Genomic DNA, 18,621 nt, shown 5'->3' with positions numbered 1-18,621 from the left:
CCATTTTGAGTCATGTCAAAGTGGTGGGTAGGATCGAAGTTAAAAGAAGAGTCTTTCAAATCCCTACCTTATAACAGCATGTTAATTAGAGCATGTTACCAAAAATAGTATACTGAGGATGTATGGTACTGAAATTGATAGTTTGGGGATACTTTACAACTTGAAGAAAGTTCAGAAGTGTATTTTGCAACTAACCCTTTTACTTTTCTTCTGCAATTAACACTTTCATAAATCACCTTTGCTTTTATCAAATACAAGCAGTAGGCCTCCACCTTTTTTTTTTTTTTTTTTTAAACCTTACAAGGTGGGAAGGCGAGAAAAGGCAAGGTATGAGAATTGAACTTAAGTAATGTTGCTATCAAGTAAACTGAGTTTTGGAGACCTAGGAATCCATATTTTTTGTTTATTTTTTTTCTAACTAGAGAGGAGAGAGATTTAAGAAACAGGGATTGGACAAGGGGGACTAAATTCTTGAACCCTTAATTCCTGGAGCCTCAACACCCAGGAATCCACTTGACCTTGTTATACAATTAATCATAAATTGCTGATGTTGGTAACCAATAGGCTCCACATGGCCTTGTTAAACAAACTAGTTTTAGTCTTCAATTAGTGATGTTGGTAGCCGATCCCCATCTTCAACGAGCACCAAATCTCACTGTATCCATGTTAAATACATTAATTCTTGTTTTGAGCTAAAGTGACAAAGCAACCGAATGAATTTTGCATTCCATTTTTAATCATCTTATCCATCTTATATGCTTCGTTTATTTATTTATTTTTGTTGATTGTTTGCATTTAATCAATATGTACGTCTTAAAAGAAAAGGCTGGTACTCATGTGTGAACAAAATTTGGAAAAAACCGGCTAATGCTAAACAGTGCAATTAAAAATTCGTGGAGGTTGTTAAGCGTTGGCTGCAGGCTCCAATAATTTTAATACGATATTTGGCATCGGAGAAAAATAATTGGTTTGGTATAAAAAAATAATGGATGGGGTTATAATTCTACAATATTTGGCATCGGATTAAAAATAATTGGTTTAGTATCAAAAACTAATGCCATAGTTAGGGAGGCAATCAAGTCATCTGATACGGTAGGTGGAAATTGGAATTCCTTCTCCAGCTGTTTATTTTAAGGGGCTTGCAAGGTTAGGCTTGTGAAGGCAAAAATTTTGATTCTCCAGGTAGAGATTTTGTTCAAGGGACGACTTGATCATCCTAGCATTATCTTCAAGCACTTCAGCAAGGATCAAATCCATTCCCTCAAGGAGAGGAGACAAGAAACTTGGACAGAATACGGGACCATATCACTTGTGGCAAAAAAGTAGCTAGGGGACTAGTATCTCTTGCTCCATCCATTCCTGTCTACAAAATCACTAGTCACGGGTAAGAGAATCTCTCTTAGTGCTGCTTTTTAATGCCCTCAACATAATGGAGAAGTACAAGTAACTAAAGCTCGACCAAAGATATTGGTTCAGTTCTTTCTCTTAGGGAGCTAGTATCTCTTGCTTCATCCTTCTTCTCTTTTTTTTTTTTTTTTTTTTTTTTTTTCAACTAGGAGTATCCCAGTTTTTTGTTGGACTAATTTTCCTACGCTTGTGCAGCCAACTCCCTAAGGATACACAAGCGATAGTAAGGTGACTTGAACACGCGATCTCGAGACCTAACTAGGCTACCCCGAAACTATCCGAGTCAACCCAAGGGACTCTTGCTTCATCCTTTCGTGTCAACAAAATCACTAGTCACGGGTAAGAGAATCTCTCTTAGTGCTGCCTTTTAATGCCCTCAACTAAAGCACACTCCATATGTTATGTATATATTATATGATTATATTCTTGTTCTCATAAAGAGGAGCAGCTGATCAAGAGTACAAGATAAATTTATTTGGTCATATTATTACACACACATGGCTGCAGCTTGTAGTGGCGGAGACGAGATCCAAACAGCTAGCGTGACAACTTATTTGGTAAGTGCACGTCTATGACGAATGAAACGATACAACATTTAATTGTCAGTCAAATATATATGTACGAATGAAACGAAGCAATGTTTCATTTCATAAAAAGTATATTGAGCAATTATAGGAGAGCAATCTAGAAAGGAAAGGGAGTTTCATAAAGCTCAGCGGGTGCAAATGTTGAAAAATTATTGTTGTTAAAGACTTTTACAAGCCAACTTTGTGCCTTTTTTAGAAGATTGGGGGTGGAGGACCTAGGAGGTTCTGCAATTGCCCACCCTCCCTATGGCCTGGCTCCGTTCCAAGCTGCTCAAACCTGTTATTAACCTTGGTTTAGTAATTTATATTACTATTAATCCAACAGGATGAGCTACAGGATTGTACCATACATATGGCATCCCAGCTTCATAAGGTGGCAGTGATCGGAGCTGGTGTTTCGGGCCTCGTAACTGCCCGGGAGCTTCAAAGAGAAGGCCAGCAGATTGTGGTGTATGAGAAATCAAACCAGATTGGTGGAGTGTGGGTGTACGATCCTGAAGTCGAGACTGATCGGCTTGGCCTCGACGCTAACAGGAGAATCATTCATAGCAGCATGTACGATTCACTTCGGACAAATCTTACTAAGCAACTTATGGAATTTACAGATTATTCCTTCACAATCGAGAAAAATGGTAAATATTTGTATTTTCCTGATCGCAAGGAGGTGCTCAAATTCTTGAATGATTTTGGTAGAGATTTTGGACTGGATCACTTGATTCGGTTTAATACTGAAGTAGTTTCTGTTGAGCAAAAGAATGGTAAGTGGGTTCTTGAGTCTAAAACAAGTGATGTTGATCAAATCAATCAAAAAGAGCTTTTCGATGCGGTCGTGATTTGTAATGGTCATCATACTCAACCAAAATTGGCAGACACTCCAGGTATTCATCCTCCACACCCAAGCTAAAACGAGGGGAAGAAAAAAAAAAAAAATACAAAGACACATACATATCAAGACAATTTTATTTGATGCCTATAATTGTACAAACTTTCAACCTCATTATCTGTAGCATGTAGCGTAGCATATTTCTATATGATTCTTAGAGTAATTTCTCTGCCTTGCCTTGCCTTGCTTGTGGGTGATATTAATGCCACACTCCATTTTTTAGTTCCAAAGTCATTTTTGCAAAAAATGCCAAAATTATCCTTTTCAAGTCTAAAATGTTTGGACTTAGGTGGGATAGTTTTTCATTTCAACATAAATTTGCTGTCAAAATAAAATATGGACTGTAGCATTATGATTTGCTCTGAAATGTTTATAAAGATTGACTGGACTAGTTTAGATGGAAACATTAATTCATGCACTTTTGGAAAAGAAAAAAAAAATGAAAATAAAACCGCACATAACTTGTGGAAGAAGAACTACATCCTTAAGCACAAGTGCCCTAGAGTTGACTTTGATGCTTTTATTCGTATTCTTTTTTGGTGACATTTTCACTTTTTTTAAATCCTTGCTAGGAATTAAAAAGTGGCCCGGAAAACAAATTCACAGCCATAATTATCGCGTTTCTGATCCTTACAAGGACCAGGTATTAATGAAAAAAAATTGGTTAGTCATTATATTTCAATTTTTGGTAATCTTACAACTGTTTCCCAATAGAGAAATTATTTTGCCTTCGAAAATATTACAGGTTGTGGTTGTGATTGGTAACGGGCCAAGTGGCTACGGCATAGCCTTTGACATTGCCAAGGTAGCCAAAGAAGTTCATGTTTCATCAAGATTCCCACAAGTTGAAGTCAGAAAACTCGAGACCTACGATAATGTATGGCAGCATTCAAAGGTGTTGTACTCGTGCCATTAAAAAGAGATTTAGTCTCTTTTTTAGTTGTAGGTTGGGAGATCAAATCCCACCTATAGTAAAAAGAAATTTTTAAAAAAGTGTCAAATTATCTCTTTAATCTAGTCAGATCCGTAAATCTGATGATCCCTTATATAATCTCTATAGACAGCCCCTCTTTATAAAATAGTATAGATTAGGTTATATAAATATTATCGTTACAGTAAAAAAAAAGAATTCAAAGGTATAATTCCCATAATTTGATTTAGAAACTAATTGTGTATATGCTCAAAAGATGTTTGATTAACGTGCTACCTGACTAAGATGGTTGCTTAGTCGGTTGCTTTGATTTATTTGGTTCCAAAATACGCACACCTTTCTTAGTACGCAAACTCTAATTTTGCAAGTATCCACTAGATCGAATATTGTCATGAAAATGGTGCGGTAGCTTTCGAGGATGGAGCTTTGGTTCCTGCAGATATCATAATTCACTGTACCGGGTAGAAATCAACCAGTGGTTTTAGATTTTCCTCTTAATTTGATAAGAAAATGCATTAGTTATATACATCTGGGATGGATTTCCATTAAATCTTTCTGAATTTGTTGACAGGTATAAATACGATTTTCCATTCTTGAAAACAAATGGGATAGTTACTGTGGATGATAATCGCGTTGGACCATTGTACAAGCACGTTTTCCCTCCACGACTTGCTCCTGCACTTTCTTTCGTTGGCATCCCAAAACAGGTATGCTATTGGCATTATTTCTTCGGGAAATGAGGCCTCTCCAGTTTCTTTTCCGTGAAGTTGTGTAAATTGATAGAATTTTGGTGTGAACTAGTGCAATTTTTGTATAAATGTGAATTATAATTGAGTTAGTGTAAACTTCACGATTATACTTACAATGTATTAATTTACACCGAAATTATACTAGTTTACACAACTGAACGGAAATGAACAGAACCTCAAATGGAGATGTCCGGATCTGTTTTTCGAAGCCTAGTACCTCTAATTTGTTAATTATGCCTCACGAGCCAAAGACTTTCAAAATGTAAAATATTACTGTGGATTGTTTACCAAATATTTTGTCATTAAAAAGAAAATAACATTTGTAATGTAGGCTATGCACAATTTCTCTAGATATTCTTTGATGTAATAATATGTATGTAACTGTTCTATTCACATGATGAAATTTCCATCTGTCTTGTCCTCTTAGACATGCAGTCTCAATAGAATTAAGGAATTAATTTTAAAGGTTTAGGATTAAAAGCATAGTTAATTTTGGCTCCTTCTTTTTCCACAAATAGACTCTCAATTTTCGTGTGGCGGAATTACAAGCCAAGTGGGTGGCGCAAGTGTTGTCGGGAAAGGTCACTTTGCCGTCCAGACAAAAGATGGTGGCGGATGTGGAAGAACACTACCGACTTATGGAGGAAACCGGCGTTCCTAAGCACCATACTCACACGTTTCTCAGCTGCAATGATACGGTAATATTTAGTAGTCATCCAACTTTTGAGTAAATTTTAGATGGTTTCATTCTATTGGATTTCGACACCGTTCATAAAACCAAAAATGTGGGTAAATATTTTTTGCAACATTTAAACCAGCGATAGAAAATGCAAATATTTAGGTAGACACATTTTCTAAACTAGGGTTCTAAGTACTTCTTTAATTTTAGATTATGATTTGTCTATTTGAAGATGTGTTTTTAAACTCGGGCCGAACTGGCCGGTCGGACCGATCGAACCGAGAATCGGCCAGGCATCCGATCCTAGTTATTTTAAAAAATCGGACAGTTAAAAATTCGGTCAAACCTAATCAAAAATCGGATTTGACCGGAAAAAAACGAAAAAATCGGTTCAGTCAAAGCAGTAACTAATTCCAAGCACTGACTAATTCCTCCATATGGAAAAGCATTAAAGCACCGTATACTTTTTGAATTACCATAGTCCGCGAAGCGTCGTATCACGTCCTAACCCTGTTCTTCCGTCTCTATATATAATCCCCACTGTCAAAGCTTTTTTTAAAAAAAAGGTCAAACATTTTCAATATTATCATTTGGCTCTTAAGTTGTTAAAAATTATTAATATATCTCAAATATTTCATACTTTATAATTATTGTCCTAAAATTTGATATTATTTTTCAATTAAGTCCATAATTGTAATTTTAAACTTGTTAATGTTCATTAAATAATATAAATTGCTACTTGATTGTTCTAATTTCTTTGTATTTTCTTGTTAAATATAATTAAAACATCAAATATATATGAATATACCTTTATTAATATTAGCATGCTCTTAGGTATTTTACCTATAATATTTTAATTTTAAAATAATTTTTATTTATGACATCATCCGATTCAACCCCGATCGAATCCGGTCGAACTCTGACCCCTGAGCTCGACCGAATCAATGCCTGGTCCGAGTTTGTAAACATAGATTTGAAGAAGGTACGTATAAGCATTTAAAGCATGTGGGTATACAAGTCTTCCTGAGTATTAGCAAATGGGACAACCCTTTGCCACCAGCCTTCAAATGTTTTACTGTATAAACTTTTAGAACTGCATTTTAGATCACTTTTTCCATTAAATGAAAAGGATACGATGCATTTGATACTTATGATTTGTTAGCTCTCCATTTAATACAATAATTTGCATATAATTATATAGAACAACCATCAAGAAACAAATTACCCATCTATTTTGAATTATTAAGAAAACTTTTGAAGACATGCTTTACCTGAAGTTATGATGCTATTCCCATTAACAACTCAACAATAAGATATATATATATTAGGTAAATGTGTAAACATATAAAATCCCAGACTATGCACAGGTTTGCAACTAGAGTAGAACCTATAAATTAATAACCTTGGGGCCATACAAATTCTATTAATTTAAAAAGGTATTAATTAATCGATTAATTAGTAATTTGTTAATTTATCAGGTGTACTTATAATTAAAAGAAACACTCATTTAGCTAATTTTTTATTTTATTCTATTAATAAAATGAGGCTAAAAGTCTAACAAATATAAACTAATTCATATCAACCAATGCACCCTTGATATAGTTTTTCTATTATGAAGAGGTCAAACAAGCAATTACAATAGACCCATATTTTAAAAACGTCCCCTACATTTTGTTAAATGAATTTTTTTTTATCATTCACCCTTGAAATGTAGTTTATATTTCTTAAAAATACAAGTCAGTAAAATTTGGTCCCAATGCAAGTTTTCGACTACTTTTTAGTTTAGATATCACCATGTGACTCATATGTGATCACTCATTAGATATAAAAAAGTCAGATCCCACTTGTTTAGGGACAAAAATGAATATAGATCGAGTCATATCTTACTTTTTTAAGAAAAATATATATAGTTTGAATCAGATTTCACTTTTTTAGAGTAAAAAATGAATATGGATTAGATCATTTGTTTAATTACAAATGGTATTTAAACGTTTTGCTCCAAAAAAATAAACACGTGTGAGTCACATGATGGATTCTGGGTAAAAAGTGGTCAAAAATCTAGATTGAGACCAAATTTTACTAACTTAAATTTTTAAGGGATGTAAATTTAATATTTTAAAAATAAAGGACTAAAAATTTATTTGACGAAATGTGAAGGATATTTTGAACAATGTTTTCTTTAGGAAAGTATGATGTGTAATTTTAGTGAATATTAATTCATGATATGAGTAGGACCAAAGGGTTATGTAAGGTTTCAAAAAATTTTATTGTATTATTATTTTATCAAAATTATTAATTTAACTCATTAGCCTAAATTGGGATTGGGAAAATTATTATTTAATAGAGGTTTTACTATAAATGTAGTTATAATTTGTATAAGCTGTGTCAAGTTAATACTAAAGCAAATATAACCCATTCATATAACTAAATATGTACATGTTTGTATTTGCATATTTTTTCTTAATAAACAAAAGAATTTCAATCATTTAGATAAAATTGCTCTAATGGCAATAAATACATTAAAAAAATGCAACATACAGAAGGGACAAAAAATCAATGAAAAGATAATATTGGTAATTATGAAATTTCTTTAAAATACAGATAAATCTCTACATCTCCATTAGATAATGTGTGCATGTTCGCTACAAACAGATCTAATAGGTACCACTTTCAAGCTCCCCGAGCAAGTTTAAATTTAATCAAATTGATTTGAGACTGAAGCTGGATCTAACAAGAGCAAAGCAAAAAATAAAAATAAAAATAAAAACTCTCACAAAAAAAAGTTAAATATGAGAACTCTCACTAGGAAAATTCTAATAGAGGATAAACTCTCGCAAGAAACATTGTTATGAATAAAAAGATAAAACGGAAAACAAAAGGGTGAGACACCATTTGGCCTCTCCCATGAGAGAAGCTAAAGAATGACCGGGGAAGGAGTTTGCTGACTAAAGACATTTTTTTGAGAGGTGGAGGAAAGAATACGTGCATATGCAAAAAGTAATGTTAACTTTGCGGATGTTGTTGCAGTTTATATACTTGGACTGGCTAGCTGCTCAAGTAGGGTTACCACCGACTGACGAGCAACTGAAAAGGATATTTGATAAACTTGTGGAACTCGCTACGATTTCACGGGTTGGATTTAGAGAGCGGCTGGTAGAGAGTTGGCCTTTTTAAAGACAAAGATTGCGGCAAGGTTATCTCAGTCTATGTTTCTTGGCTTCCAAATTTGCAATAATTTTCCGGACCACACGAATAGTGTTCTTGTGAAGTCTTTAGCACTCTTTCCTTCAGTACCTTTTTACTGCTCTTCCATCGTTTTCTGAGGTGCCCTTATTCACAACTCAACGAAGAGTACGAATTTTACTGTGCAAGTGAAGAGGGTGATGATGTGATTGCATTGGCATGAATGGAGCTGCTTGCTCCAGCAGTCCAACCTAGACTTTCTATCCTCCTGTTCATTCCTTGTGAGTTTTCAGGATAAGTGATATTCGGATTTTCAAAAGAACTCTTTCTTTACTTCTCTTTTTTTTTTTTTTTCTTTTTTAAATACTAGGGGATTGAATTTGCCCTAATTTTCTTCATTACATTTTTGGGAAAATTAATTGGAAAATATTCCCAAAACTCAAGGAATTACGTGTACAATGTTTAACTAAAAGTAGTATGAGATTCCCAACTAATTACTGGGATCGGCTCCAATGGTTAGAGGAGACCTCTTAGAGTCTTCTTGGCTGCTGAATTCAGGATGCAAATTCTTTACTTGACAATTGGATGTGGGGAGGGTTAGAAGGATAAAAAATAAAATAAAAAAAAGTAAATAATATTCCCAATCACCTAATTCCTTAAGAGTTGATAAAACAGTGGATGATGATATTCGATAATTAAGAAACTACCAACCTAAATTAAGATTTTTTTTTTGTTGTATTTTTGACTAGTTCTAAGCAATTCATATTTAAAATATTGAGCAGCTACAGAAAATAGAAATACCTAATCTTATATGTGCTTGGATTGAAAATTGAAACAAGTAAAGGATAAATTATGGTAGGTGAGATCAAATTGTAGGGCATAATTTTCAACTGACGTTAAAATGTAACTACTTTTATAAGTTGTTGTTTTACTTTCTATATCTGTTGTTCTATATACCATGAAATTGTGACAAGTTTTACTGTCTATATCTGTTGTTCTAATTCACATTATACGGTGAAATTGTGACAATTACAAAATCCCTGATGCAGTTCAAAGGCCCTCCTTCCATTGAAGCTCTGTGTCTGAAAAAGTAAATAGCATGAAAGGTTAAAAGAGAAATATGTTAAAAGCAAACAAAAGGTCAGAAATTTTAGGAGAAAAATATATATGTCAGACGAGATTACTAGAAACTAAAAGCAAAACTGGAAGAAGGCAATAGGTTAGAAAATTAAGGGCAAATTCCACTTTACCCCCCCGTAGTTTAGCATTTTTTCACATAACCCCCCTATGGTTTTAAAAGCTATACATAACCCCCTTATGGTTTGGATTAAAGTGTCAAAGTAACGGAAATAGTCACTCGTAACGGCGTCACATAAAATGTCAAAAATACCCTTATGTAAAGTTAAAATTTATGTATTAACCAAGGGGGGTAATGTGTATATTTTGAAAATTATAAGGGGGTTATATGGTAAAGTATTAAACCATAGGGGGTTATATAGTAAAATATAAAAATCATAGGGGGTTGATGTGTTATGTATTTATAAGGGTAATTTTGACATTTTTAAAAGTTCCGTTACGAGTGACTATTTCCGTTACTTTGACACTTTAATCCAAACCATAAGGGGGTTATGTATAACTTTTGAAACCATAGGGGGGTTATGTAAAAAAAGGGTAAACCACAGGGGGGTAAAATATAATTTACCCGAAAATTAACAAGATTCAACCAAGCCACGACGAAGCCAGGCGTAGTTTAGCGGCTAATTGCCTCCAAGCCCCTTCAATTTTTAAAAAATTACTTTTAAACTCGGAAAGTGTAGAAATTTTTAATGTTGCTTTGTATTTGCACCCCTTATATTTTCTTAAATTCTCTTTCCTATAAATTTATTTATTTATGTCACTCGCTTATTGCTAAACCTCTCGTAAAATCCCTAGAATTTCAACAAATACATGGAAGCAAATGACCCATTTGGAAAAAGGCAAAAGCAACCTAAATTGCATTATTCGTATCAAATATTTGCAAAATTGGGCGCATTCTTCGTGAATATTTGTAAAATTGACTGCATTATACAAATCAAATAGTAGTTTGACTGTAACTATATCGGATCGATCCTATGAGGAGCAACTAACGTAAGCACTAGGTGCTTGCTTATTCTATTATTTAGATTAACTACTAAATAAAGCAATAGAAATCACAATACTTACTAATAACCTAACTTAACTCTATAACTTGCAAGATAACAATGGAGAAATGTCACGAAATACTTGAGTCTAGAGAAATAGAGTCCAATTATGACACAAAAGATGCAAGTGAATAGATTTATCTCTTACTACTATTGTTGTTTATCTAGGTATTCATTTTTATATTTACCAAAACTCACTCTCATGATATAATGGCCTAGAATGGTCTAGTTTTCCTTATTCTCATGGTAAATAACTAGATCCACTCTTCATGCAATGCAAAAACAATCCACTTAAGGGCATCTCTATTCTCATGAGTTTACTCCTTAAGTTCCATTCATATTGTTCCATCATTATTATCAGTTTTCATTGGATAATAACAACTAAAACTTGTTATTGATGATCAAGCAATAACAAATAATAAGTATGCATAAATGAACAAGTTAAAACAAGAGGTAGCAAGTATAAATCATATTCAACTCATATCAAGTAGCCATAAAGTTCATTTACTCTCTAGATCTAAAAATTTAGCTACTCATATGATATAAAACAAGAAAAAACATAACTTCATTGCATGCACACATGATAAATCACAAGAAAAGAGAAAGATAGAGAACGTTTAGTCAAGATGATGAACAAGCTACCAAATCTTCTATTTCTTCAACAAAAATGAGTGGTACAATAAATTCTCCAAATTTTTCTTACAAGTTCCTAATTAGAAAGAGTAATGAAAGACTAAAACTAAACTCTTCAACAAAAATCTAATAACAACTCTCTCCAAAATACTAACTCCCTCTTTCTTCAATGATTTTCACATATATCATGTTAGGGGAGTCAAAAAATGGTTCATGATATGACATAAAGCTCTTTTTCTCTTCCTTAAGGAATCTTGAGCATGTGCAGCCAAAATTCTGAGCTAGAATTGAGTTGGAAAGTAATGTAAAAATAGATCAAGTTGCAAAACTAGTTGCAGAGAAACAGAGCACAATATGTGACCTCAGAATACGCGACCCGAGCCCGCATATTCGAGGTCGTGTTTTGTCGTTTGGTTTATTTTCTTGCCTCTTTTCTACTTCAATTGATCACTAATATCATAGGCAAGATGTCCAAGTGTTTGCTCATTATTTCACCAATAATACTTGCATTTGATGCCCTTCTACTTTTCAAATTGCCGTTGAATTAAGCATTGATGAGTTCAAATTGAATCCATCTCGATCCACCGTTGATAACTTTCTTCAAAACCTGCAAATATGACCAAGTTTGCACATTAAATTGCTTAAACAAAACTTACAAAATTTAGAAACTTAGAAAGAAAGTTACATCTTAAAAACTCCTAACTTATACCAAAACTAAGTACAAAATATTGCTAATAACCATGTATAATAAACACTTATCAATATTGATTATAGTAAATTTGCCAAAATTACACCATCAAAATAGAAAACGTTGCCTCATTTTTTTTTTGGGAATGTCTAGAAATCTACCAAATATTTGTCAATGACAAGAAATGTAATTTTGGTCCTCAATGTTTGGTGCCTATATAATTTAAGTCCCTAAAGTTTTGGCAAAAATAAATTTGATCCCCAATATTTGATACCTGTTGTAATTTTAGTTTATTCCCTAAAATTTTGACAAAAGCAAATTTGATCCCCAATGTTACTATTTTGAAGCATATTTAGTACATTTCCAAATAATAATAGGTTCTGTCACGTGCATAATATGTTTGTTAAAACATTTTTAAAATGAAACAAAAAAGCAATATACCTTGAACAATAAGGATATTTCGCATGATGACATGCTAGTAATTAATTAATCAAGAAACAAAAAAAAAGAAAGAAAGAAAATTTGTTAAACTATGTGCAAGAAATACTATTTTATATTTATAAATATTATTTTAATAATCCACCGATTCAACTTGTGAACCAGTAACCATTGATCCGGTTTCTTTACCGAGTGCCTGATTGGACCAGATTTAATAACTATATTGTAACATATTTTTAATCATCAATCACATTCACATGGTAACTCACTGAACGTAATTTGGTACCCCGCCTCTTCAGAGAGAATCAATCCCCTTTGCGTGCATTTTAAATACATTATCTTGTTTTTGGGTGAAGCCTGAAAGGACAAAGCTACCGGATGGCTTTTTCGTTCCCTTTTCAGTAATTATCTTCTCTAACTTCCATGATTCTTTTCTTTTTTGTTGTTTGCATATTGTTAATACGCAAGTCTTCAAGAACAGGCTGGTGCTCATGTGTGGACAAATATGACAAACTGGATAATAATAAAGAATGCAATTAAAAATTCATGAGGGTTTTACAAGATTATTGCTAGCAGCCATGGATTAGCTCATCAAGGCAAAGATTTGGCTTCTCGAGGTAGAGAGTTTGCTCAAGGGACTACTATATAATACTATCCCTGTCATCAAGGTCTCCAGCAAGGATCAGATCCATGCCCTCAACGAGGAGCTAAATAACTTCGAAAAAATTTTCAGAAGGTCTACCAAGTACTAGAAGCAAATCATACGAATTTGGCAAAGAAGTGGTCAGGGAGTTAGCATCGCTCGCATCATCCTTTGGTGTCAAAGAAATCACAAGTTAAGGGGTAAGAAAATTACTCTGTGTGTTGCTTTAGATGTCGTCCCTTCAAAGAAAACCACTACTTTCATGCATCACACGAACACCCATATCTTCAAGAGTTTATTACTTGAATACCAAGGATACACTTGTCATAAATGAAGAGAAAAAAAAATATCGTGCAGATTTGGCAATAGAAATGTCAATTTTCAAAGACAAAACTTGTATATAACTTTATCTACAACATAAAAATGATTTCCCTTTTCGTACTTATCTTTGTGACAATTTTAACTGCAAAGTCAATTGTAATTTGATGTGAATTTAGCATAAGAAACAAAAAGCAGTTTTGCTGTTAGTGTTTGAATTCCATCATAATATGCGCCAAGAAAACTAAACTGCTCTTCAGATGTTATAAATTGTATAATGGTAGTAAATAAATTTGCCTGAAAACTATGTCTGTTCTCTCATTTTCTTTCTTGTTCTTGTAACGATGGAGCAAATGGATACCACAATTTGGTCATACTTTTCCTACTTACATTTACCAAGCATGTTTGAAAAGTTGTAGTTTCAATTTTGATCTTAAAGAATGTTAATAATGAAGAACTGAAAGCTCATGTACATGCGCCACTAATTTTTGTTTTGTTTTTTTTTTTTTAATTCCGATTGCAAATGGCAACTAATTGTATCAAGGAGCTAATGTAAAATTCTATAAAATTGTAAGAACTAAGATTTATATTCCTTAAAAGATAGAGGAGCAACAACCTGAGCCTCCTTCACTGGTAACTTGCATTTATAAAACTTTCTAAGTTTGTTATTGATTTCATCTGACACCTAAAATAAACCCTCTTTTTTTGAATTTTTTGAACAAAAGTAGCTGTTAAAAATTCAAAACTCACAAATATGTTTTCTATACTACACAATAGCAGTTATATAATACTATATATGTGTGTGTATATATATAGACACACCTTGGCACTATAGTATTAGTAATTTATCTAATAGGATAAGCTGCAGAGTTGTACCATTATATATGGGACGCCAACTTCTGAAGGTGGCAGTGATCGGAGCTGGTGTTTCGGGCCTTTTGACAGCCCGAGAGCTTCAAAAAGAAGGCCAGCAGATTGTGGTCTATGAGAAATCAAACCAAATTTGGTGGTTTGTGGGTGCACGATCCTGAAGTCGAGACTGATCCACTTGGCCTCGACCCTAGTAGAAGAATCGTTCATAGCAGCATTTACGATTCACTTCGGACAAATCTTCCTACGCAACTTATGGAATTTACAGATTACTCCTTCACAAACGAGAAAAATGGTAAATATTTATGTTTTCCTGATTACAAGGAGGTCCTGAAATTCTTGAATGATTTTGCTAGAGATTTTGGACTCGATGACTTGATTCAGTTTAATACTGAAGTCATTTCCGTTAAGCAAAAGAATGGTAAGTGGGTTGTTGAGTCGAAAATAAATGGCGATGATCAATTCAAGAAAGAAGAACATTTCGAAATGATCGTGGTTTGTAATGGTCATAACACTCAGCCAAAATTAGCAAATGTTCCAGGTATTCATTCTTCCCACTGGGAAAGGGGGAGGAGGGAGGGTTATTTTTTGGTCAGACGTCAACAAACTATAACTATTCTTATATTATGGATGAAGGGAACAAAGGGGTCCTTAAAAAGCGAAAGGAACTAAATCACCTTCGAAACCGAAGAGGGGAGGGACTGGGGAAGCATACATATAGCGTCAATTTTGTTTAATGCATAGCCATATGAACTATGGCACGTAATGTAGTTTAGTAACTATATAATTTGAGGCGGGAGGGGACCATACATGCAAATACAGACAATCTTTATTTGATGCATAAAGCTGTACAGCCACATGAACTATGGCATATAATGTAGCTTAGTACTATATGATTCCCGGAGTGGGGTTGGGGGAAGGGGTGATGAACCATAAATGTAAGAACAATTTTTGTTTGATGCATGTAACTGTACAACCAGATGAACGCTGGCATATAGTCTAGTTTAGTACTATATGATTATAATTTGTAAGAGTACTTAGTGAGCCTAATGTGTTTGACTAGGCCATTTTAAATGAAATCTTTATGTACTTTTGGAAGGGAAAAAAAACTAAAAATTAGGGTTAACATTACTAGTGGAATAACTACCTTGAGCACAACTGCACCTGCAGACTTGACTTGGTGCTTCTATTCGTACTCCTATTTGGTAACTTTTCTTCACTTTTTTAATATTGCCAGGAATTAAAAAGTGGCCCGGAAAACAAATTCATAGCCACAACTATCGTGTTCCTGAGCCTTACAAGGATCAGGTATCAATGAACAATTTGCTTAGTCATTGTTACTATTTTCTATTTTCTACAATGACTTCCTACAAGTGCTTACAAAAGATATATATATATATATATATATATATATATATATATATATATATATATATTTGCTTCCCTTGGAAAATGTTGCAGGTTGTAGTTGTGATTGGTCACGGGCCAAGTGGCTTCGATATAGCCTTCGACATTGCCAAGGTAGCCAAAGAAGTTCATGTTTCATCAAGATTCCCACAAGTTAAAGTCAGAAAACTCGAGATCTACAAAAATGTATGGCAGCATTCAAAGGTATAATAACTAAATTTTGATTTAGGAACTAACTGCATATAAATCATAAGGTGCTTACACAAAAATTTGATTAATGTTACCTGATTAAGTTGGTTGATTATTCATTTCTTTTATGTGGTTCCAATATATGGAAGCAACACAATTAGGTGTTTCGAAAATTCATTTGATCGTACGCCTTTTTTACTATACAAACCCTAATTTTGCAAGTGCCCACCAGATAGAATATTGCCATGAAAATGGTGAGGTAGCTTTCGAGGATGGGGCTTTGATTGCTGCAGATGTCATAATTCACTGTACCGGGTAGAAATCAACCAGTGTATTTGGCCTTTCATCTTAATTTGATAAGAAAATGCAATAGCTATACAGATCCAGTATTTTGCTTAAATCTTGCTGAATTTGTTGACAGGTATAAATGTGATTTTCCATTCTTGGAAACAAATGGAATAGTTATGGTGGATGAAAATCGTGTCGGACCATTGTGCAAGCACGTCTTTCCTCCACAACTTGCTCCTACACTTTCTTTTGTCGGAATCCCAAGCCAGGCGCTCTGTTTTTAATGCTAACATTGCTTTTGGCCTTTCCTCGGTTAACTGCAGTAAATCCCCTTAATGTTTGGAGAAATTTGCATTTCACCGCCTAACGTTATTTTCTAAGCACTTTATCACCTGAATTAATAGTTAAAGATAATGATTGGATAAAGCAACGGTGGAACTAGAAATTTTAACATGAAGGGGCAAAATGAATACATATGTAAATTTTGGAGTCAAAATTAAATTTTTTGAAAAGTTTTGGGAACAAATAGCTTAATGTATATAGGAAATTTTGAAAATTCTCAAACTTTTGGGAGGAAAAAACATGACATTCTAAAACTTGGGGGAAGGGGTGAGGGGAAGGCGAATATCTAAATATATGCAGAAGATTTTGAAAATTCTCAAAATTTTATGAGAGATAAAGCATGAATTTCTAAAATCTAACTCCTTCATGCTCTCCCCTCCCACTTTTCCCCTAGTTCCGCTCTTAGGATGAAGGATGTTAGTATCCTTAAGTTTGTGCGTGCAATTTACTCTCAATTATGACTCCAGTTACACTTTGCTCCTTAAAGAATTTTATACTCAATTTACTCCTTAATTCATGTTTAAGGATAAAATCACCCTTGATGTTTTACTTATTCACATTTCTTTCCCTTTTATTACTCTCTCTCTCTCTCTCTCGTCTTAGTATTTTTCTAACTTTCCCATTATTTCTTGCAATTACTAAGCGATATATTATTTTTAATGATAGATTAATACAAAATTTAATTTTTATATGTGTATCAAAATAATTAATTTCAGAATTACATATGCTACGGCGTTTAGTTTTCTTAATTTTCTCTGTGACACTCTTTTATTTTCTCAAAACTTTTTAAAAAAATTTTCACCACTACTAATTAATTGCAATCTCTGATATTAATCTTGTTGTAGGTTGTTGTTTGTTTATTACTTGTATTACAAAGCATATATAATTGATAGACGAAAAATTTTGTTACATATTTAAAACTTTAGAATTTTAATAAATCAATTATTAAAAGTAATATAATAGCTTAAAAGTGACAAGAAGGAATGGACGAAAAAATAAAAGTAAAATGAAGAATAAGACAAAGGAAAGACATAAAAGAGAAAAGGAGAGGAATTAAGAAAAGAAAAATAATTAGAATGCTAGGTATAAAATACCTCTAACATTTATCAGGGGCCAAAATGCAATTAAGGTTCCTAGTTCAAGCGAAATTGTGGAAGTTCAGACATTATTTTACCATCAGCCTTGATTTTGATTGATGGATAAGGCAAAATGCTTCAAAAAAATATCGTAAGGGCACAAGTGCAAATCACCTTTAATTTGTTAATGTATGCATCCTGAACTAGAGACTATGAATTATAAATATATAAATGAGGATTCTTTACCAAATATCTTATGCTCAAAAAGTAGACTATGCTCAATTTCCCCACATATTCAGTGATATAGTAATATTTATGTCACTGTTCTACTCACATGACAAAATTTCCATTTATTTTGCCCTTTTAGACATACATTTTCAGTAGAATTAAAGAATTGCCTTTAAAGAAGAGAAGATTTGGGTTCAAAAACTAATAGTTAATTCTGACATTTTTCTGACAAATAGACGCTTAATTTTCGTATGATGGAATTACCAGCCAAATGGGTGGCGCGTGTCTTGTCGGGAAAGGTGAATTTGCCGTCCACATGCAGAAGAGATGATGGCGGATGTTGAAGAACACTATCGGCTTATGGAAGAAACCGGCATTCCTAAGCACCATACTCACAGGCTTCTCACGGCCGATGATACGGTAACGGCCAGTAATCATTTTAACCTCCAACTAAATTATAGTAAAACGGTTTCATTCGAGCGGATTCCACACCGCCATTCATCAACAAATTAGAAATATATATTGTTTCCAACATTTAAAGTTTAAACCACTTGTAGAAAAAGAAAATATTTGGGTATAGACACATTTTCTAAACTAGGTTTTTAAATACCTCTTCAATTTTAGATTATCATTTGTATATTTGGAAAAGTTACAAGAAATTAAAGAATGTGGGCACACAAGTCTTCGTGAATATTTGCAGACAGAACAACCTTTGCCACCAGCCGGCCTTCAAACGTTTTGATAATCTTTCTTGTACAATTTTAGAACTGCATTTTAGAGCACTTTTTCCCATTAAATGAAAAACGATACGATGCATTTGAAACTTAACGATTTGTTAGCTCTCCATGTAAAACAATAATTTGCATAAAATTATGAAGAACGCCAATCAATACCCATTTATT

The 18,621-nt window shown here is 33.4% G+C and overlaps 1 protein-coding gene and 1 pseudogene across 5 annotated transcripts; both read left to right on the top strand.

Annotated features, from left to right (window-relative positions):
• The first annotated feature begins 1,122 nt into the window (after positions 1–1,122).
• On the top strand, positions 1,123–8,834 carry LOC113692755 (flavin-containing monooxygenase FMO GS-OX5). Of its 5 annotated transcripts, none has more exons than XM_027211293.2 (10): positions 1,123–1,384; positions 1,603–1,746; positions 1,848–1,964; positions 2,320–2,872; positions 3,450–3,520; positions 3,623–3,772; positions 4,187–4,269; positions 4,380–4,515; positions 5,076–5,255; positions 8,264–8,834. In XM_027211293.2, the coding sequence occupies exons 3-10, from the start codon at positions 1,905–1,907 to the stop codon at positions 8,408–8,410; spliced, it is 1,380 nt and encodes a 459-aa protein (XP_027067094.2). In that variant the 5' UTR covers positions 1,123–1,384; positions 1,603–1,746; positions 1,848–1,904; the 3' UTR covers positions 8,411–8,834. The 5 variants fall into 5 exon arrangements, with proteins under 5 accessions (XP_027067094.2, XP_027067093.2, XP_027067095.2 ...); XM_027211292.2 differs by having other exon boundaries at positions 1,370–1,470; XM_027211294.2 differs by lacking the exon at positions 1,123–1,384 and adding an exon at positions 1,421–1,496.
• Positions 8,835–12,706: 3,872 nt separating this feature from the next.
• On the top strand, positions 12,707–18,621 carry LOC113692756 (flavin-containing monooxygenase FMO GS-OX5-like; annotated as a pseudogene).

The sequence above is a fragment of the Coffea arabica genome, chromosome 6c (genome assembly GCF_036785885.1).
Source record: "Coffea arabica cultivar ET-39 chromosome 6c, Coffea Arabica ET-39 HiFi, whole genome shotgun sequence".
Taxonomy (NCBI): Eukaryota; Viridiplantae; Streptophyta; class Magnoliopsida; order Gentianales; family Rubiaceae; genus Coffea; species Coffea arabica.
This window is presented reverse-complemented; position numbering and strand designations above follow the sequence as displayed.